Raw genomic sequence first — 23,237 nt, 5'->3', positions numbered from 1 at the left:
GGGAGCCTGCTTCTCCCTCTCCCTCTCTGCCTGCCTCTCTGCTTTCTTGTGATCTTTGTCTGTCAAATAAATAAATAAAATCTTTAAAAAAAAAAAAAAGCTTTAGGTCTCCCCCACATAATTCCAATATACAGCCAACACTGAAAATGAGTTCTTTAGTCCAACGGCTCTCAAACTTGAGCAGATGTCAGAACCATCTGGTGAGCTTCTAAAAACCCATCCCTTGACCACCTTGGGTTTCTCAGTAGGTCTCGCTGGAGACTGAGGATCGGTGATTCTAGCCAATTCCCAGGTGATACTGATACTGCTGATATCCCAAGATCACACTTGAAGAACTGTTGCCTTAGTCTCTTCTCCTCTTCTTTTCCGCCTTTCACTTTGTCTTCATGGTCCAGGTGAAATCTCCTTGTGTATGAAAATGGGACAAATGATTCTTGTCATACTGATTTCTGTTAAACCTTCTACTTAGTAACTAATTATCTAATGCCTATGGCCTCTCCTGAACTGCCTTTATTTATTTACATTTTTTATGTCCACGTGTTTGTTTTATCTCCCCCGCTATACCATGCGTCCTGTGTACTGGAGGGAAAGATCCATGTTTTCTTGTGCTTCCTCCCACTCACTCTGCTCCCAGCTTGGTGCCATAGAGATGGCAGAGATGGATGGATGGATGGACGGTGGCAGTAGACTAATTGTTGATTAATTTCCTGACAGTTTATTTTTTTTTCTGTTTCATATTTATTAGATCCAAAATCCCACTGGAAATCATTGAATCTCTTTTCCTCCTGGGGCTCACCATTTACTTATCTGTAATATAAGGAGGCTGAGCTTACAGAAAAATAACATCTTGCAGGGAAAAGAGCCTGGAATTTGGAGGCAGGCCTGCATAAAGCTTGCACATTTACACAGAATGGGTTATCAGAAACAAGTTAACCTGGACAATCTGAGATTTGCCACCCTTCTTTAATATGCCGAAGAGTAAAAGTTACCAAGGGAAAGTTGTATGGAAAGCACCTGGAAAAGGTCTTGACATTTTCTTGGCACTCATAATTATGAACTCTCTTGCTTCCATCAAAACTCTAACATCTATTTCCCCAAACCATGCATTTTGGTGTTGGCTTACTTCAAATCATCTGGTGGACTTTTAAGAAACACCTTTTAAACTTCAATTACATGACACTTTAACTCCTTAGTTTCCTACTAGGGATCAGAGCTGGTGTGTTACTGTTCTTTTTTGAAGCCATAGCTCTACCTGTTAGCTTCCCACCTGGCTACCTTCCAGCCCCAGCCCCTGCTACCCTGGTGTATCATTTAAACACCTCTGACCTGCAGTGTGGCCCACTGACATCCCTACCTTGGGCATGACCCTTTGCTGTTTTAAGTCTCATGTTTCTGATCTGTGAAATGAATGTGCTTGGTGTGGCCATGCTATAGGGGAAGCATTGGCTCTGGACTGGGAGGACCCAACTCTGAACCTGAGTTCTGCCATGAGCAAGATATGGGACACTTAAGCTCTTTGGATCTCAGTTTTTAGCTATAAAAATGGTAGTTGGACTAGAAAATCATCACTAACTGTCCTTAGGTCTTAAAATCTGGGCCATACACTGAGCTGAGAACAAACTGAACCTCATTTCAGAACCTGTGAAGAAGAGACTATGATTCTATCCTACAGACGAGGAAATTGGGCCCAGAGAGTTTACGTAACTAAATGAGGTCACATAACTACTGAGTGGCTAGGATTTGTCCCTGGGAACTTTAAACTCTTACCTTCCTCATTATCAGCTATTGAATTGTCTCCTGGAATTATGAGAGTGCTCCCAGATTCAAAATATTTATGGTCATATGAGATTTGTTTCCTCCAACAACCAATACATGATCGACAATATGTGTATCATTTACCACTAGTATAGAGCTCAAGAATCTAAGGCTTCAGTGGGAGAATGGAGGCTAAAAATGCCATGAACTCTATAGTAAAGAACAGATGGTGTTATTTTCATGGAGTTTATAATCAAGAGATTGCCCAAGAATGACAAATGTAATCAATATCGTGGGTGTCTTTAACAAGGTTCTTTAACAAAGTATTTTATGAAGTTTTTTTTGCATCTGTCTATGTGAAATAGAACATATTTCAGCTGTTAAATTTCGGAAGCTCATGTAGACTACTCCATTTTAATCTCTTGGAGAATTATGCACTTTTCAAGATGTGTTTGTAATTTCAGAGATCATAAGGGACTCTCAATTGGCTACATTCTGTGTTCTAATGAGCGCCTGAAACAACAAGCTTACTGCCAAGGAGGGACGTAGGTGGTGGGATGATCAGAAGCATTAAGCATGTGGCTAATGAATGTGCTACCTTTGTGATCTCTGTACATTTTTTTTTTCAACTGTAGAATAAAGAACTAAAAACCAAAGTGGCGCTTTGGTCTGAAACGCCTAGGACAACTGTATCTAAGTCTGTCTCTACAAGGTAAGGTTTTCCTTCCCCCATCACCATTTGCCTTCACAGCTTCTGTTGGACATACATTCAAGAATGTTGACATTTATCCCATTGGAGAAATATTCCAATCTATTTATACTTATGTAGTCGTTGGTTTACTGTGTTTCCCAGTTCTTGAGAAGAAGACCTGTGTTACTTGTTTAACATTGAACCCTCAAAGCCTAATATAGAAATACTTACTGAAAAAATGAGTGAATAAATTTAGGTATCTTTTCTTGCTTTGTGCCATGAAACAAGCTTAGTCTTGGTTCCAACACTTTCTCCAAGCAGCACACATAGTTTCTTTTCTATAGTCCTTGTTTCTCCATTAACTCCTGTGCTCTGTAGCATCTCAAACCAGGTAGATTGTCAATGCTAAGAAGGCAGGAATAATTCCTTTATTTCCTGCATTACTAAGGGCAAATGTCTTCAGTAACTACTTAATAATGACTGAATTAAGCAATGATAATGGCCCAGGACAGCAATCAAAATGATGGTTGAAACCATCAAACTCAGTTTTTAGTGGTAAAATAACAAGTTGTTAAAAAAAAAAAAAGACTTCTGGGCTCCAATGTTATTTCCATAATACTCTATGAAATTATCACTTAAAAGAAAACATAGTCTGTAATTACATGAATCATTTAAAAAGTGATTAAAAACTTCCTGTTCTAGCAGCTTTTGAATTTCCCAGTCTAATCCCTCTAGGGCAAAAGCCTGTTTTCTGAAACTCTCCTCATTGCTGTGCCTGAGGTAGAAAATCAGGTCTGCTGTGTTTAACATCCATCCAGGAAATCAGGTAGATCCATCTCCCTCTTCAGAATTCCCCGCAGTCCTGCTTCACTTTGCTAATGATATAGGTAATTAGAGATGAGATGAAGCCATTCTGAATCTAGTCTTCTAGAATTGGGCTCCCAGATGCTAAGTTATCAACTTTTTGGCCACTGGCCCTGCAACTTCCAATAAAGAAAAGAAATTAAGCCCCAGGAAGATTAAAGGAGGAAGTGAAATACCCATGATTCAGAAACAGTGAGAGAAGTAGTCACTTCAGTGCGGGAAGATATGGAGAGTCCAGAATAGTAGGGTAAGCATGACTTTCCAAGGGAAAGAAAGGTGATTGTTTTTTTCTGTTCCCTTACCAGATACCAGTCCCCTTGGGAGTAGTGAGACATGGTGGCCATTCTCAGCTGTTTTGATCCCATAGGGAATGCACACAGAGTGGAGTAGAGGAGGGAGAAGCTGGTTGTTTCTGTACTGTAACTACTCCAGTATGGAATGAAGATACTCTAGCTGGTACAGAGGGAAGGTGCTGGAAAGAATGACTTCTACCGCCAATGCTTTAGCTGTAGTAAATTAATTGTCAAAGTTCTTTTAGTTTTAGAGATTTTTTTTCTTCCTGTGACTTGGTAGATCTCATCTTTGTAAGATGAAATATGGCCAGTCAGCTGCTTTGAGAATGTAAGTGGTAGCCTGGTTTGGGAAGTCTGGGTTCACCCGTAGGCAATGGAATTATAACTCAAGGGAGAGACTGGAGTAGAAAAGTAGCTGTTAAGGGGGCGGGGAGAAATCATGTACATTTAAAGGGTAATCCAGGCAAATCTCTTTAATCATCCATAAAATGTAGTCCTATATATCTCAGTAAGTACTAAAAAGCAAGGTGTTTCCCTTGAGCATTAGAACATAGAGATATTTCTCGAACACCGGAAGAAGTGTTTGCTGGAGATTCGGGGTCATGTTCTTAGATAACAACAACAGAACACACATAGAAGCATGCGTGTGTGTGTGTGTGTGTGAACATATATACATACATATGTATTTTAAATACTAGACTCACACAGTTTAAGAGAGAAGCTCAGACTGAGAAGCCCACAGAACTAAAAATGTCCTGGCAGAAGGGTTGATTTACTTCCTGTCTCCAAGTCACAGCAGTGCATGTCTTCACTGTGTGGAATGGCAGATACAGTCTCTCGTTCTCTCTCCCCTCCCTTCCCTCTTCTTCACTCTTGTTCTCATACTGGGTAGTAGAGCGGTGGTGGAGATGGTAATGGTGGGGATACAGCACTTATATCACTAAAATTTTAAAGTGCTCAGTTTGGGTAATTGTATGGTCTTTTCTAAAGTGAATTGAAGACCGTCGACACGACACCCTATTTGATGTTGATTAAGCTCCGGAAATGAGCTGACTGACTGAAGATCTGAATGAGAAAGATTGCTATGTGAGTCTTACTTATTCCTTGAAACACAGCATAAACTTTCATGTTGAAATGGCTCACTGCCAGCATTCAGTGGAATTTACTATACATCCACAGCTTTGCAGGAAGATGACATTCCAGAAAAATCAAACAAATGTATATTCAAGGGAAGGAACTCTTTCTTCAAAACTTACTAAATGGGTGAAGACACCAGGGGCTTTTGATGGAAGAGGAATTTTGCTTTAAACTTAAAAAAAGAGGGGTGCCTGGGTGGCTCAGTGGGTTAAAGCCTCTGCCTTCGGCTCAGGTCATGATCCCAGGGTCCTGGGATTGAGCCCCACGTCCAGCTCTCTACTCCGCAGGGAGCCTGCTTCCTCCTCTCTCTCTGCCTGCCTCTCTGCCTAGTTGTGATTTCTCTCTGTCAAATAAATAAAATATTTAAAAAAAAAGTTGAATGCTAAACTTAAAAAAAGATCTGAATCTTTCTTGCAGATTTTTGCTGCAGGGAGTGGTTTAAGGTTGTCAATGATGACTTTTTTTTTTTTCAAGATTTATTTATTTGACAGATAGAGATTACAAGTAGGCAAGTAGGCAAAGAGGCAGGCAGAGAGGCAGGCAGAGAGAGAGAGAGGAGGAAGCAGGCTCCCAGCCAAGCAGAGAGCCCGATGCGGAGCTCGATCCCAGGACCCTGGGATCATGACCTGAGCCGAAGGCAGAGGCTTTAACCCGCTGAGCCACCCAGGCGCCCGTGTCAATGATGACTTTTTGACAGTGGTTTTTATGTATAGAAATGGAAGAGTGTATGTGTGTCTGAGTAAATGATACATTTTAAAGTTAGCCTTGGATAATAAAAAATTTCTCAATGTGAATTTATAAATTCATCTCCTGACCCAGTGTTCATGGGAGAGTTACTCTCTACTGCATTATGGACAGGAGAAGGAGTAGGTTCTTTTTAGCGAATTCCCCAACCCACATAACCCTCCAAAGCTAAGAATCATGGCATCTCACCACACCTTAGGAAGCCATTGCTCTTCAATTGGGATTGAAAATTGGTTTCTGGAGACAACCCACAAATAAGTACAAAGAAATGGAGCTTGTGACTCTGGCTTCGTGACTAATTTTCTTTTCAAGATTCATTATATTATCTACGCAATTATTTGGAGGGAAGAATAGAAGCACAATGCTGTCAGCTCATTCCTCAGAAAAATGTGTATATTCCGGGTTGAGAGGAATAGTGGCTACTGTCTGCAGCCAGGAAGATGCTGAATTCATGAATTGGAATTAAATGTCCAGTGCTTTTGTGAAAGTGTATTTACATTTTGATAACAGGCATTCATCACAGGTGAAGTCTGTGATTGCTATGAGGAACACCAGACTCTGATTTGCCGAAATGCAAAAATGCTGACATTCAGAAGAGAAAACCCTTGAACTAAAGGAATAATGGGCAGCCTTAGCCCCCCACCGAAGGGTGAATTACTTGTAAGCCTTTTGATCATCCTCTCGGGCATATGACTGTCAACTTTTTCTCAGGAAAGATGCTGGAAGCCTTTCAATGTAGAATGTGAAATAGCAGTATTATCTATGAAATATTTAAAAATACATACAAATGAGATAAAGTAATGTATTTATAAATTCATCAAAGTACTGTAATCCTTGAAATGTTGCATAACTATATGTGTGCATTTCATGCTTCACGTTTTATTGTTTGTTGGTTTTTCAAGTGTAGTTGTTGAATAACATTTATGGCACAGTTCTTATACCAGGAAAAATTCTAAGTACTTAACCTGTACTAATTACTTCAATCTTCCCAACAGGCCTCAAAAGTAGGTCATATTATTACCCCATCTTCCAAGGGTGGATCCTGTGAAGTCCAGGACTTTCCGTGCTGCTAATAATGGAGCAAGGATTTGCACCTCTGACTTGGCCATCAGTAGTCCTTCTATCTGCTCACATGGTGGTCTGAGGTATTGCCACACAATGGAAATACCTCTCTTTTGCTACTTTTAACAAGCACAGCTTCCTTGTTGGCTGTATGCATTATCCCATGAATGACAGTCAGAAACAACCTTGACTCATAAAGTAAATATTTTGCTGCAATTAAGTTGGCCTTTCACCTGTTGGATTGCCCTCATGAGAACTCAGTTCAGAAAAATGTCCCTGCTAAAAATCTTCTAATTCTATATTTATCATCATGATCTATGCCACATGGAAGATTTTTTGGTAGTATGTTTTCAGGCACATTTGTAGGGGCATTGAGGTCATGAACTCTGTCAAGTATTTGTGGTGTGGTAAGCAAATTCACCTTTCACCTGAAGACCACTTAGGGTTCCTCTCATACTCTAATCACCATGCTGGATAGTAATAAATATGAGAGTTTGGAATGGATCCATATGACTGACCTAACAACTAGAATGATTCTCATTAGAATAATGTATTCTAGAGTCAAAAATGGGAAGACACTGTTGGATTTAATTTAGTTGGATGTGATAGGACTGGTCATGTGTTCTCCACGTTCACCCTGGAATGGTCTTTGGATTTCCTAAGAATAAGAACAAGCAGTTTCAGAAGCTTAAAAAATGTCTAGACTCTTCAAATACAAAAGTATCTTTTTGGTAACATCAGCAGTATCATTTATTTGTCATATGTGGATTATGTCCTATATCTTTATTGTTTCAGTTTTTATCACTTGGAATGTTTTTTGAATACATATTTCTGAGCAATAAAACAAATGATCACAGTGGGGAATAAAAAACATTAACCTAAAAGTAGTACCACACAAGATATACAGGAAAAGGAACACCAGTTCAACTGTAGTCTAATAATTGCACGAATCTATATATTAAATAAGGTCTGAGGTGGACCTGGAAGTGAATACAGGAAGGTGGGAGATAAAAAGAAATTTAGTTCACTTTGATTATATATTGTTACAAATTATCATTAAGAAATGTTTAAACAACAACAAAAAGAAATGTCTAAACAATTGGTATAATACATATATCTTTTGAATAATTGCTTATGGTATGCCTTACAGTAAAGAAATCGATACCATATTTTATTTTTTGTTCTTATTTCTTTTTACATTAAAATTATTATGCATATGTGGATTAAGTCATTTTTATTTGATTGTTCATGACATTATAACCCTTCATAAATAGATTGTTTTTGCCAATGGATTGTTTTGCTAAATTTAGATAGCTCCCTGAATTTTTCTCTTGATTTTCCCTGGATCCAAATTGATGGAAAAAGTAATCTATTAAGTTTTTATTCTGAATCTGAAAAAATAGCAGCATTATTATAAAATTACACACACCCCTCAAACATTTTCTTATTTCTTTATTTTGAAAATCTTCACCTCTCCTCTGAGCTGGGAATAATTCTAGAATCCTCATCAATATGGAAGTAGGGACCCAGTCCATCAAGAACTGAAAATTCCTGGGGTGCCTGGGTGGCTCAGTAGGTTAAAGCCTCTACCTTCGTTTCAGGTCATGATCCCAGGGTCCTGGGATCGAGCCCACATGGGGCTCTCTGCTCAGCAGGGAGCCTGCTTCCTCCTCTCTCTCTCTGCCTGCCTCTCTGCCTACTTGTGATCTCTGTCTGTCGAATAAATAAATAAAATCTTTAAAAAAAAAGAACTGAAAATTCCTTCAACTAAAGTCATCATTATCATTCTCCCCACTTCCTTCCTTCTTTACTTCCTTACTTTATTAATTTTTTTTAGTGGGAAATATTAAAGATGCAGCAAATATTTAAATAATCATGTCTAATTTCTTTGTTATTATTAAAATATATACTTATAAGTGATAAAAATTGAACTAGAATTTCAGAAAATTGGGATTTATTCTAGGCATGCAAGGTTGGTTTATCACTTGAAACTCAATCAATATAATTAACCATATACACAAAGAATAAAAGCTATGTAATTGTTTTAATAAGTGAAGGAAAGTATTTGACAAAATTCAGCACTCATTCATAATAAAAACTTAGCAATCTGGGAATAAGAAATTTTACCATTCTGATAAAGAGCATTTACAAAAAAGCCTTCAGTAAATATAACTAATGATGAAAAACTAATGGTAAGATGCTTGCTCTCACCACTTTTTTAAAAAATTTTTTGAAATGTTTGGATTTTTTTTTAAGATTTTATTTATTTATTTGACAGACAGAGATTACAAGTAGGCAGAGAGAGAGAGGAGGAAGCAGGTTCCCTGCTGAGCAGAGAGCCCAATGTGGGGCTCGAGCCCAGGACCCTGGGATCATGACCGGAGCCGAAGGCAGAGGCTTTATCCCACTGAGCCACCCAGGCACCCCTCTCACCACTTTTCTTAAACATTATATTGTAAGTCCTGGCCATTGGAATATGTCAAGAAAAAGAAAAAGGGAGAAAAGGCACACAGATTGGAAAGGAAAAGTAAAACTGTCCATTATTGTTGCTCATATAACTGTTGATGTAGAAAACGTCAATGAATCTGCCAAGCAGCTACTAGAACTAATAAGTAAAATCAACAAGGTCACAGATCACAAAGTCAAAATACAAAACCCAACATATTAACAGTTTGGGATTGCTGAAAACATAGACCGATATATAAGTGAATAGAAAGGAGAATCCATAAATATACGTGATTGATTTTTGACAAAGGTGACAAGGCCATTGAAAGGAGGCAGGAAATTCTCCTAAATGGTGCTGCATGTGAAATAAAATTCATATCAATTCTTATCTCACACAATATATAATAATTAACCTAAATGGACAATATGCCTAAATATAAAGCTAAAACTATAAAATTTCTAGGTGAAGATAAGGTAGGCAAGATACTTAAATAGTACACAAAGAATACACCATAAAAGAAAAAAATTGATAATTGGACTTGATTAAAATTCAAATACTTTGCTCTTTGAAAGACACCACTAGGGGCGCCTGGGTGGCTCAGTTGGTTAAAGCCTCTGCCTTCAGCTCAGGTCATGATCTCAGGGTCTTGGGATCGAGCTCCGCATCAGGCTCTCTGCTCAGCGGGGAGCCTGCTTCCCTTCCTCTCTCTCTGCCTGCCTCTATGCCTGCTTATGATCTCTGCCTGTCAAATAAATAAATTAAAAAATCTTTAAAAAAAAAAAAAAAGAAAAGAAAAGAAAGATACCACTAAACAAATTTTTAAAAAAGCAACTACAGAGGGCGCCTGGGTGGCTCAGTGGGTTAAGCCACTGCCTTCGGCTCAGGTCATGATCTCAGGGTCCTGGGATTGAGTCCTGCATCGGGCTCTCTGCTCAGCAGGGAGCCTGCTTTCCTCTCTCTCTCTCTCTCTGCCTGCCTGTCTGCCTGCTTGTGATCTCTCTGTGTCAAATAAATAAATAAATCTTAAAAAAAAAAAAGCAACTACAGAATGGGTGAAAATATGCACATGTATAGGATTTGTGTTCCAAATATTTAAAGAACTTTTACAACATAATGAGAAGACAAACCAATAAAAAATATTGGCAAAAATGTTTGGAGAGTCACTTCATAAAACAAGATAGACAAATACAAAGACACATAAAAAGATGCTTAATCCATTAGTTATCAGGAGAATACAAATGAGAAGCCCTAAGAAATAAGCACAGAAAACACCACTAGAACAGCTAAAATAAAAAGAATGGTCTTATGGAGTATGTGGAGCAACAAAATCATATGCTAAAGGCGGGAACGCAAAAATAGTACAAGTACTTCGGGAAATATGTCTTTTTTTTTTTTTTAAAGATTTTATGTATTTATTTGACAGAGAGAGATCATAAGTAGGCAGAGAGGCAGGCAGAGAGAGTGAGAGGGAAGCAGGCTCCCCGCCGGGCAGAGAGCCCGATGTGGGACTCGATCCCAGGACCCTGAGATCATGACCTGAGCCGAAGGCAGCGACTTAAACCACTGAGCCACCCAGGCGCCCCCATTTCTTTAGAAGTTAAATATACATCTGCCATATGACTTAGCCACTCCATTCTTTGGGTTTTTTTACCCAAGAGAAACAATAGCTTTTGACCACATAAAAATGTGTATCTGAATTTTCATTGCACCTTTTTTGTAGTACCCAAACACTAAAAACAGATATCCATTAACAGGTGAACAGGTAAATAAAATGTACATCTATGTGTTGGACTATAACTCAATAAAAAGAAACAAAAAGCACAAACAAATATATACAACAGTGGATAAACTTCAAATCTTTAGACTTAGTGGAAGAATCTAGAGTAAAAAGAGAGCGGACATACTGTGTGTTTCCGCAGTGACAGCAAATCAGTGTATGCCTGGGGACACGAGCAGAGAGAAAGATTTACATGGGAGTACTCCCATGGGAGTTGCATGGGAGTACAGAGAAACAGAGAGAGTAGACACATTTGGTGTGTTGATATTGGCAATGTCATGGATGTGTTCCATGACAAAAATCAATACCTTGTACAATTTGAATATTTACTTCAATAAAGTAGTAAAAAAATAGTAAAAAAATTAGTAAAAAGAAAGTAGTAAAAAAAAATTTGAGTTAATGCTATGTTATTCTTTAACCACTCCGTTAGTTTCTCACATAAGATTCATTCATTTTTTTTTTCTTTCAACAGATATTTATTGAGCGCCCTCTGTTTGCCAGGCACTGTTCTAGATGCCAGGGCTATGACAGTAGAGAAAGAAGAGGACATGCATGTGTCAGGGACAAAAGAAAAAGGAAAAATCTCTACCTTCATGTAAATATATTCTAGGGACAAAAAAAAAAAACCATAATAAAGTCAGAGACATCCCATGAACAGTAAAGAAAAATAAAGCAGATCACAGGGGTCAGGAGTTACCAGGGGGGGAGGTCTTGTGGTTGCAATTTTAAACTGGGTGATAATTTTAAATGTAACTATGGATTGGTAATTTAAATAGGATAGTCATTTTTTAAAAAGATTCTATTTATTTGTCAGAGAGAAGGACAGCACAAACCGGGGGAGCACCAGGCAGAGAGAGAAGCAGACTCCCTGCTTGAGCAAGGTGCCCATTTCGAGGCTCAATCCCAGTACCTTGGGATCATGACCTGAGCCAAAGGCAGACGATTAATAGACTGAGCCCCCCAGGAGTCCCAGGATAGATATTTTAAATAAAACCTCTCTCTTTAAAGATAACATTTAAGCAAAGACAGGAAGAGGCTAGGAAAGTGACCAAAGGTGGTGTTATTTGGCGGAGGAGGGATTCAGGAAGAAGCAAGCACAGGTGCACCAGCTCCAGAGGACAGGCAGACCAGGTGTGTCCCAGAATAGCCGGGACATCAACGCAGCTGCACTGGCAGCTGGAGAAGAAGTCCCAATATTGTCTAAATCATTTTCCATGCAACACGTTCTTTCACGTGTCCTTTGTATAAATCATTCCTCTTATCTGAATAATAAATTATCCTTCCAGTTCTTTGAATTCTGAGCAGCGGTAAGCTGATGAGTTTTAGGAATCCGTATCTCAGTTCTTGTTTGTCCATGTTTTCCTAACACACTGAGAAAGCCCATGTTTTCTGGAAGGCACAGCAAAGGGAACACTCTCAAGAGGTTCAGCCAAGTGGTCTTATTTTTTGACTTTATGCTCTTGGCCTAGAGGACTCATGAGGAAGTGCCCTTGGAGTCAAGGGAGGAGAAGAGGGTCCATGAAGTTAGGTAATGTGTATTCATAATCCAATAACTAGCTAGCACGACTCCAAATCATTCCTTCTGTTGCTGCTGCTGCTTTTTTTTTTTTAAATCAGTGAATGAGTCAGGTTATAAATTTCTCTGGAGACTCAGGCAAACAGATTGAAGTTGTCTGCTGTTAACCAGGCTGCTGCTTTTTTTTTTTTTTAATCTTTTTGGTAAAGAAGAGTCATTTTCTCAGAGACCTACATAAATGATTTCAAGCTTTGATAATTTTAACAATCTGATTATTATCACGAAACATTTCTAATACCTATACTATCATCTTAGTCAAATTCTAATTTGCATGTTGGCTTTGTAAAGCATAACATAAGTCACCTAAATGAGTTTCTAACAGAAGAACAATGCTCACATTCTTAGAATGATACTTTTATTTTAATTTTAATTTAAAAAATTTTTAGGGTTTTTTTTTAAGATATTATTTATTTATTTGACAGAATGCAAGTAGGCAGAGCGGCAGACAGAGGGAGAAACAGGCTCTTCGCTGAGCAGGGAGCCCGATGTGGGCTCCATCCCAGGACCCTGGGATCATGACCTCAGCAGAAGGCAGCTGTTTAATCAACTGAGGGACCCAGGTTCCCCTTTATTTATTTTTTAAAAAGATTTATTTATTTGAGAGAGAGAGAGATACGACGAGCATGGTAAGTGGCAGAGGGAGAAGGAAAGGGGTGGCAGATTCCCCAGTGAGCAGAACATGATGAGGGGCTCCATCCCAGGACCCTGGTCATGACCTGAACCAAAACCAAGCGTGGGATACTTAACCAACTGAGCCACGCAGGCACCCCCAGAATTAAAATTTTATATTAGAAATGAAATTGTTCTTGGTATGAGAGAGTGAACAATCCAGTACCTTACATACAGTTTTTTAAAATATTTTATTTATTTATTTGATAGAGAGACACGGCGAGAGAGGGAACACAAGCGGGGGAGTGGGAGAAGGAGAAGCAGGTTTCCCACGGAGCAGGGAGCCCCATGTGAGGCCCGATCCATGTGATCATGACCTGAGCCGAAGGCAGACACTTAATGACTAAGTCACCCAGGCGCCCCTACATACAGTTTTTTAGAAGTTTCTCTTTTCCTCGTTAAAGACAATGAATGTCAAGATCAACTCTCCCCTCCCCCCCAAATGGAGCATGCTATGACTATTTGAAAAATCCTATAAAACACTTGCTAAAAAAGCAAGTCCTTAATGACTTGTCATAAATTATTTAAGATTAAGATGAAGCCGGGGGGCAAAGGCTCTGCCTCTGTGGAAGAGCATTATTGCTACCAGGGAGTCAAGTGGAAAGCATGGTGCCAAGGATTTATTTGCTTGCAGTGGGAGAGTTGTTTATCTTTAAATTTAAAACTCATCATTATCTTGGCAAAGACTATCTAACTAACATATGGAATGAGAACAACACTGGGAACAAGGCAGCTTTTGCAAAGGAACATTTAAAAGGAAGCTGTATGGCCGTGGTCTTCAACTGGTCTTGAACATCAGTCCTTTCACCAGCCTGGGACTAAGGAAGTTACCATCACCTGCCTCAGCATTTTATGATGAGGAAGAAAAAGGTTATAATATACTGAGGTGCTTATGCGTCATAGAATACTTCAACATGTTAACTGCTAATTTTACACATGGATCCTTCAAAATTACTAGAACATTTTCCTTGCAAAACCCAGTCTTTAAACAAATAATAAATGAAAGTTTTTAGACAGATGGATAAAAATCACTTGGCTAAATCCAAGTCACTTCCTATTTCCGAGTTCCTAAAGGATACCATTTTAAATGGGAAACAAGTTCCATGTTGAAACCGATTTAACATTCAGCTTCGGCACAAAAATAAGTTTGCTTTGAGTCCACAAAATAATTGATAAAAATGCATTTTTATTACTGAAAAATGTGCATAAACAATCACTGAATACAGTTCGCCACCACAGCATTCAAACCCAGACACCACAAAATCATTGGATGCTATGATTTCTGAAGCCACTAGAACTTTGGTACAACAAAATAATGATCTAACGGTGTTTGTCGGGCGCCACAGTCTACTCGGGGACACACAGAACTCCATGTTGAAGGTTTTCATTTACATTCATGGCACTAGACAGAACAGACCTGTGGGGACGACAAGACAAAACAATCCAAAGTGCTTAGCCTAAAAATGAGAGTAATATCACTTAAAGGTAGACCGTTGGAATACATGAAGCACTTCAGTGTTCTGTTAGAACATTGTCTATATTTAACACATTGAGCAGGATAACTGATTTCTCTTAGGCAATTTCAGATGCAGTCGGAATCTTTTACAAGGCGATGGACACAAAAGCCCTACTTGTACAAGGAGGATTTGACCAAGATGTAATTAATATACTATCTAGAATGCAATTGGACTCCTTGGAAGAAATACCAGATGACGTATAAAATAAAATAGAACTCGTATTTTTTCAATAACTTGAGATATATTAAACATTTTTAATCAAGTACAATGATCTCAAGCTGCTTAACCATTGATTGCTTCCAGCACCCACTACTAAAATTAGTGTTTTGTCCCTGCTAGGTCATTTCTTCTCACAAGTGGTGTTAATTACTGTAATTTTTTGTTATGCTTAGCTTATGATAATAGTGCCTGTTTATGAAATGGAACATAATTTACAAACCCATTTCTTAGATTCTCCTTTGAGCCTGATATGAACCCTATGGGGCACGCAGGGTTTATACACTCCCTCTGAGAAGTCACTCTTATTCATGACATGCTCATGGTCCCCAAATTGTTCTTTCTGGCCACTTTCCTTTCCATAATACTGAGCCTCCTCTCAAAGAGCATTTGGAAAAATAACCCAGAGAATAAAAGAGTAAATACAAGAATATGTTAATACTTTACTAAGGACAGATATCATTTTGAGGTTCCAGCGGACATATGGACAAGAGCCATTGATTAAATAAAGGATCCATTAGGTAAAAGACAGACATGCCTGCTTCTACAAAATTTGCTAATGAGGCTTTAAGACTAAGTCAGCTGAGGGATATTAGCCATGATTTCCAAGACCTGTTGGAAAGAAAAGGAACCGAGAAACTAGTTCAAATGACTCAATCCAAAGATGATTCCTTTGTATATTTTATTCTTCAAAAGCTGACACCCTTTTAAATAACCCCACTATTTTGTTGCTAATGTTTTTGCTTGTTTTGTGTTCTTTCTCTATGGGAAGCTAGAAAATATCTCAACCAACACACTGTTGGTAAAAGGAGATCTGTAGAGAAGCATCTTTGTGATTCTGCTCCTTGAAAAATTAGTCAAAGAGCAATTTATGAGAAAATTAAATTCAAATAGAGCAAACAACGTATTTCAAAGTTTCCCACATTTTGATGCCACTAATGAAATACTTGGTGTTTAAATGTGTTTATTAGCTTAGTTCTAAGGGCATAAACTTCCACTTGATAGATTAAAATGACAGATAAAAATTTGCCTTGGATCAAAGTACAAAAATTCCTCTGGTTACTCATTCTTTTCCACTGTCTACCTAAAAATCAGACTCAAAGGTCTTCTCTGTGTCTGCACTATTTAAGAGCACTATTCAGACAACATTGAACTCTAACCTCTTTATAGCTCTTCCTCAGCAATGTCATCATGGTTAGATCTCCACCCAGTAATTCTAAGGCAATAAATTCCTAAAATTCCCTAGATTTGTAACAATGATTTTTATCAGTCCTACTTTATGAGACATATATCTTCATGGGTTTATAAAGCATTGAAACAACCTTCATCTCAGATAATACTCTATTTCTACTTGGCGATGTTTAAGAACTCTGCACTCTCCCCAGAAATAAATTTATATCATATTGGTCAAAGAGGAAGAAGAAAATACAGTTTTTGGTGACTTCTCAGACAGCTTTTTCAGATATAGACAGCATCTTGGCATCTTTAGAGATCATAAAGGTTTCCCTAAAATATTCACATACACTAGCCTTTTTTTAATGCTTTAAAGCTTGGTGGTATAGGGTGAAAACAACTTTTCCCTCCCTTTGGCTAACATCAGCTCTCAGATCTCTCTTTTGAAGAGTTAATATATTAGGAAAACAGAAAGTTCAATATTATCTCTTTCCAGTTTAAGTTTGAGATTATGACTCCAAGATTCTTTGTGGATGAGAATTTTCCCTCAATGTTTTAGTATGGTGCACACTGGGGAAAGCCTACGCACCCTTCTTTTAAAGCGAACAGAGATACAGAACAGTGAATAATCTTGTGTCATGGACACTGGTTCTGAGTTTCCAGCAGACCTAATCACTGTGACACATATTGCTTCTCTTTCTAGCTGAGGAGTGTAAATATGAGCTTCATCACATTTGTTGATTTCCAGGCGATTCAATTTACAGTTTATAGAATATTTTGGCTGTAATAATTTATTGTTTAATATAGTCAGTGCTTCTCTATGGTCAAGCTTCTCTCTCTTACAAAGGAGATAAGAAAGGTTTGATTAAAACTCTTGCCCAGTTCATTTTACCCGTACAGGTTGGCAGAGCATAACATATACTAGAAAGCATAACAAAGACACCTACTGATACATCGAATGGCCCTTCTGGTGAAAAACAACAGATGAAATATTTACTTCAGAAAATGCTGGTTTTGAGGTTTTGCAGTGTGTAGCTGATACTATGGAAATGATAGCAAATCAACTCGAGTGGTGACTTGCAAGAATTCTAAAACTTATGTAGAGACCCACAAGTTCAGTTCCTACCATTTAGCATTTTCTCTGCCAATTCGTGACTTGTGACCCTTGTCATACCAAGACAAACGTGTTTTCTCAGCTATTTTTTTGGTACATTTTTCAAAGGATTTTTCTTTTTTTGTATTAAAAGGTAACCTTGTGCCCACTCACAGTTGAGTTTCAAGCAATGCCCACCTCCACTCTGTGAGAGGCTTAGGAGACCAGGAGATGGTGGTAATTATCTCCAGATTCTAATAACATCCTGGCCCCTTGCTGAAGATATCAGAGTGCCTTTACCTGCATTAGTGTCTCGATGAGGCCTTCCTCAAATAGGATATAATAGGAAATGAGCTGTGTGGCTGGAGACAAATTCGGTCATAGAGGTATTCGAGGCACTGTGTTAGAGCAATGTAAACATCAAACTAGTGTAAGCACTCCAGAAATGATTTCTGTATCAGAAAGGAATTGCATGTACATTTTAAATATTTCCCCCAAATACAATATAGTTTATCAAAGCATTTGGGAGATAACAAATAACAGGATACATCTTGGCTAAAAATGCATGCTGTTTTGGGCTAAAGGAGGTATGCCATTCTTTAAAGCTGTCTGTATACTTCATGTTCCCAACTCAGCTTGAACCTGTAAAATGAATTCTACATAAAAATTAATTCTGTGATAACAAGTAAAGGAATTTCCTGTAATGGTGACATAGAATTTGGGATCAGATGTCAAACTTGACGGAGAAAATATCTTCTCAGATCAAGTATTTATTTATAAGTAGAATACAACTTTAAATTAGTTTTCTTGTCTTCTTTAAATTTCACGCCTCTTAAGATTGTTGCCCAATAATTGTTATTTTTATAGGCAGAATTCTATAATTAAAGGCATCATCACTCTCTGCTTCATGCTATGGCTATCAAATAATGATCTTAAAATAGATCCTGAAATAAATGCTTGTCAAATAACTAGCAATGACAGAATCTTGGCAAAAGTCAGTCAGTCAGTCATAGAACTGGAAAAAGAGCAGAAACAAAAAAGTCCAAAATAGAATACCTTTAGGATTTCATAAAGGCTCAGCATTCCCTATCATGGGAATGCCAGAGACATCACAATTTGAATCCAAAGGCGAGTTGATTAAATAGTCATAGAAGTTTACCACATTTTGCTACAGCATTGATAAGAGTGTTTCTGCTCACTTTCCTTTCAGTCAAAATATCTCAGGTGTTAGCTGAAAGCTTTTTATCCTCATGGCTCAGGCACGATGAATCTTAGAAGCTGGCATCATGCTTCCGAAGTCAGAGGAACTGAGCACTTCACACTGAGAATTTTGTAAGAACACTGTAGACAATCCCTTGGATCTGTGTTCCTAATATGAATTCGATATTTTTTGCAGATGCAGACTGTACAGAGAGGTTCAAGGGTAAAGAGAATGGGGGCTTGGGTTTTGGTTTTCTAATGTTTATAATTTGAAAATATGCTCAGAGTATGGAAAAATGAAGTTCAATGCAAAATTTCATAGAAAGAAGTACCATCTTATCAAACTTATATGGTCATGATAAAAAGAGAAATTGAAGCATGATGCCTTTGTTATTGATGAAACTGAAATATTTAAAGAACAATTTTATAGGAGTTGCTTATGCTTATCAAAACAAAGATTAAAAAAACAATGTAATATCAGTTTAGGCACTGTAATAAGAACAAACCAATGGAAAATCCTTTTGTAATGATTTTTAAAAAGAAAAGGCAGTTTTATATGAAAAAATAAAGGGATTAACCAAATTTTTGGAGAAAAGATACTGCTCCACTCCTGCCCTGTCCCCAAATATAGTTCCTATGTGGGTATTCTGCCTCAGGCAGATGAAAACAAATGTGAAATATATTGTAATACGGCATGAGGTATCATTAATTTTTATGTGATGAATGACATGAAAACTCAAGAGTGACCATAAAATCAATCCATCATCCTGAAGTTGTTGATCTACAAAGTGCCACAACAATAACTTTTGCAACTGATTCAAAAGTCAGGGTGGGTGTGGAGAGTAGAGGTGTGATTTAGAGTTTCCAGTACTTTTATAAATTAAAAAAAAACAAACAAACCCACAATGATTTGTCACTTTTGTTTTCATATCACCGACATATTTTATCTAAAAACAATTAAGGCTAAATACTTTTCCTCGACTGCATTTTTAAAGACATATTTAATAAATGACAATCTTTAATTTCCCCCTTGGGACCATTTACTAAGAAAAATGAAATGTGAAACTGAACACTGAACCGATTTCCAAAATTTTGTTGGAAAGGGAAACCTTTGGAGACTCTCTTAATCCCAACTGATAATGTCAAACTTCTAATTAGCTTGAGGGAAATTTGGCTAAATGATTCTTCCAGACTTCTGTAACAGACACATTTAATTTCATTTGTCCAAATGCCATATTTTCATACTTTCTTTTTCTCTTAGGCCATTACTCTTGTACTTTGTCATTCGCAGTCCTGTTCTTGTCTATCAGCCATTTATTAAGAATAGAAAAATGACATTAATATACAATCTCCCACATTTTAACAGAAGTCTGATCTACAATCTCATAACCTTACCAGTGCTTGAGTCAGCTTGTTGGGTGGACATAGTAATGTCATTATTAGTGATCCATTTAGAATTCTTCATTGTATACCCATTTTTTAGCTAATATGTCCCATGAATGCAAAACTAAAGTACAAATCAAATTCTACATAAGTAAATCCAATCTTTAAAAAAAAAAATCATCTTTCTATATTCTCCCTTTAATGGCCTATTCCTTTCCCCCATGTGACATGGTCATTTTTGTTGTGATTTAAAACTCACTGATACCATCTTGAATACTTTCTTATATACTCATCTTCTTCACCAAAAACAAAACAAAAAAACAAAAACCAAAATTGTGCATGAGAGCACATTAGGAAATCTCTGATCTTGTTTGGAGGGTGCCTCAGAGACAACTGGCCAATTCTTTTGAACACTGTTGACTATTCTGGTTTCTTAAAATAGATTTTTCTGGCAGAAAAAGAAAGACATGCCATTATGCATGGTCTACTCAAAAACAATTTTGTGGTTTGTCGCTGTTTTTAGGAAGTAATATTTGGGTGGGGTTTTTGATGATCAGTTCTTCCGAAGTGTCTAGCAGCTGCATTTCTTCTCTGCTGGTTTTTCCCCATCTAACTTTCCCGAGTCTCCACCATTGACTGTGTCGGGGACTTGGGTCTTCTCTACACACTGTTCCATTCGCTTCATGATTAAGTCCAGAAGGGTTTCCACAGCTTTCTCCACATTCTGGCCAGTTGCAGCACTCGTTTCAAAATATGGTATACTTGCAACGAAGAGGTGACATGTTATTTTTCAGAGGAAGAAATCAGAAAAGACACAAGAAGATGTACAAATGAGGAACAGAGGCAAAAACATGACTGGCTGAGAGATGGTGAAATAATCATGGGCTTGTCCACTGAGTTGGAAAGCATCTTGTTTTCCCTCAGTGAGTAAAAATTGATGGGCTGCTTTCTCATATGGGTATAACAATTTTATGGACAAGGAAATAGGAGGTACTTGGGAATTTGAAGCTAGGGCATTATCACCGTTTCACAAAAGATTTAAGAGGGTAGAAATACCTAAACTAGTGATAAATTTTACCATTAAGATATCGCTTCCCTTCTAATCAATTTTCTGGAAATTTGACTTAGAAATTAAGCAGGTCCTGAATAGGAGATGCATGTAAATAAATAGTCTGTATTTATATGGAATCAAAAGTTACACATTTTTAAAGCTCTCATGAAAAATTCTTTAGTAAAAAATTGGCAGGTATGATGAAACTGCTTTAAATTCAAAGTTGTGTGTGTGTGTGTGGCGGGGGGGATGCCTGGGTGGCTCAGAGGGTTAAGCATCTGCCTTTGGCTAAGGTCATGATCTCAGGGTCCAGGATCAAGCCCCGCACCGGGCTCTCTGCTCAGCAGGGAGCCTGCCTTCTCTTCTCTCTCTGCCTGCCTCTCTGCCTATTTGTGATCTCTGTCTCTGTCAAGTAAGTAAATAAAATCTTAAAAAATATTTAAGGTCTGAGGGTGCCTGGGTGGCTCAGTTGGTTAAGCAACAGCCTTTGGCTCAGGTCATGATCCCAGAATCCCAGGATCAAGCCCCACATTGGGCTCCCTGCTCATCAGGGAGTCTGCTTCTCCCTCTGACCCTCCCCACTCTTATGCTCTCTCTCTCTCTCTCTCTCATTCTCTTTCCCTCAAATAAATAAGATCTTAAAAAAAGAAAAAAAAACCCAAAATGTAAAGACTGTGTTGGAAGTCAATTAATCATTGTAGGGGGGTTTTAATTCTTTTTTTAATCTGCCATTTAGGCTCAGCTAGGATAAGGACTATAATATTATGTCCTGGTCAGGTATTATTTCTTAGAGTTTTAGAGCTATTAGAGGGAAGGCCATAGACTATCGTGTTGAAGATCATGAGTTCTGATCTCAGAATTCCTGGGTTGAATTCAAGCTCTGCTACTTACTAGCTACCTGGCCTTCCATCAGTCACATAATCCTTCTATGCCTCAATTCTTCATATATAAAATGGGATGATCCTAGATCCCCTATATATGATTATGAGGGGTTAAATGAGTTAAAGGCTAGGGACAGTTATTAGCACGTACTAAGTATCCAGCAAATGTTAGCTGCCATTACTAGTAAGGACTTGATTTGAAAGAGCACATACATTCCCCTGAAAGATCTTTTTCATTCATGGGCCATTACTGATTCAAGGGGATTCCGCCCAGTATCAACCTCGTGTTCCTGCTCCATTACTAAGCAGCAGTGGGCAAGGTCAGATGACACGTCTGTGTCAATGACTTACCCGTATTTGTCAGCCAGCTCCCGGGCTTGCCTTTCATTGACTTCCCTCTGGTCTGGCAGGTCTGCTTTGTTGCCAATTAATACTATATCTGGATTTTCACAATAAGCATTTGCTTGCAGTTGGCCTTAGGAAGAGAGCAGACAGACCCAGCACGTTAGTTATAAACAAGTAATGTCAAATGATTGCTCGTACTCTGAAATCCTTTTCTTTTTTCCCTACTTCAAATTCCTAATTTAATTGTTCACCTCCAACTTGGCTGCTTGCTAGTTAGATCATATTAGCCAAGCTACTTAAGTTCACTCAACTGCAGCTTCCTTGTCTATAAAATGAATGAAGATGACGCCTCAAAAGTTGCAGATTGTGAATATGCATAATGATGGCTATGAATCACCTATGATCACTTATCAGTGTCCTTGTATACCTGGGGAAATGCTCTCTGAGATGGACATACTGCTTTGGACTCCTTGTTCCTCAGGTATAAGTAGAGATAAGAAAACAGGAATTTTAAGTGTGAAAGTCTGCTCTTTCCTCTAAGAGGCTGCTACTTTTTCTTTTTTAAAGTGGGCTCCACACCCAACAGAGAGCCCAATGCAGGGCTTGAACCCATGAACCTGAGATCAAGACCTGAGCTGAGATCAAGAGTCAGATGCTAAACTGACTGACATCCAGGCACCCCTACGCAGCTACATTTCTATCTCCTGAAGTCCAAGGTGATGATCTATTAGAACAGAACATTTCTGAACCACCCCAAATTCATGGAGAAACCTTTTTTTTTTTTTTAATTATTTATTTATTTATTTTTTGACAGAGAGAGAGAGAGAACACAAGCAGGGGCAATGGGAAAGGGAGAAGCAGGCCTCCCACCTAGCAGGGAGCTCGATGCTGGGCTTTATCCCAGGGCCCTGGGATCATGACCTGAGCTGAAGGCAAATGTTTAGCAACAGAGCCATCCAGGCGTCCCTCATGTAGAAACAATTTTAAGACACATGGCTTGTTTTTCCTTTTCTCCAGGACACACTGTGCAAAAGAGAGAAGAAAGAGGGAGGGAGAATGGGAAGGAGGGAAGAAAAGAAGGAAGGATTGAAGAAGGGTTGAGGGAGGGAGGGAAGAAGGAAGGAAGGAAAGAAATGATAAGAAATCTGTGAACCTACGTTTCTGAAGTTACGAGGATTACTTTAATTTCTCTCTCAAGGCATGCTGTATGCAACTCTGCCGAGGAGGAAGACAAGGCTTACCTTAACACTGATTACTTGGGTGTTAAAAATTAAAGTGTCATGAGACATGCCAATTAATTATCTTAAAGCCCAGTAATATCCTTCTGGATTTTTTTTTTAAATAAAAATAAAATAAAGTATAAA

At 38.2% G+C, this 23,237-nt stretch overlaps 2 protein-coding genes across 16 annotated transcripts in view; one reads left to right on the top strand and one right to left on the bottom strand.

The window, feature by feature from the left end:
* The window catches only part of CCDC68 (coiled-coil domain containing 68), a 55,965-nt gene extending 43,528 nt beyond the window's left edge, over positions 1-12,437 (top strand). For 4 of the 11 annotated variants that reach the window (XM_046024657.1, XM_046024656.1, XM_046024655.1 and 1 more), the window contains exons 12-14: positions 2,391-2,467; positions 4,594-4,689; positions 5,995-8,162. In XM_046024657.1, coding sequence (XP_045880613.1) covers positions 2,391-2,467; positions 4,594-4,651 — 135 coding nt within the window. In that variant the 3' untranslated portion in view covers positions 4,652-4,689; positions 5,995-8,162. Of the gene's footprint in view, positions 1-745; positions 5,018-5,994; positions 8,163-11,241 lie in introns of those variants that run through there. The other 7 variants (XM_046024652.1, XM_046024651.1, XM_046024650.1 and 4 more) reach the window with 6 other exon arrangements.
* Positions 12,438-14,180: 1,743 nt separating this feature from the next.
* RAB27B (RAB27B, member RAS oncogene family) overlaps positions 14,181-23,237 on the bottom strand; it is a 145,882-nt gene continuing 136,825 nt past the window's right edge. For 3 of the 5 annotated variants that reach the window (XM_046025365.1, XM_046025363.1, XM_046025367.1), the window contains 2 exons: positions 21,880-22,003; positions 14,181-20,357 (listed from right to left, as the gene is read on the bottom strand). In XM_046025365.1, coding sequence (XP_045881321.1) covers positions 20,168-20,357; positions 21,880-22,003 — 314 coding nt within the window. In that variant the 3' untranslated portion in view covers positions 14,181-20,167. The remainder of the gene's footprint in view (positions 20,358-21,879; positions 22,004-23,237) is intronic. The other 2 variants (XR_006821058.1, XM_046025366.1) reach the window with 2 other exon arrangements.

This window comes from Meles meles, chromosome 12 (assembly GCF_922984935.1).
Source record: "Meles meles chromosome 12, mMelMel3.1 paternal haplotype, whole genome shotgun sequence".
Classification (NCBI taxonomy): domain Eukaryota; kingdom Metazoa; phylum Chordata; class Mammalia; order Carnivora; family Mustelidae; genus Meles; species Meles meles.
Note: the sequence above shows the minus strand (reverse complement) of the source record. Positions and strands in the feature narration are given on the sequence as shown.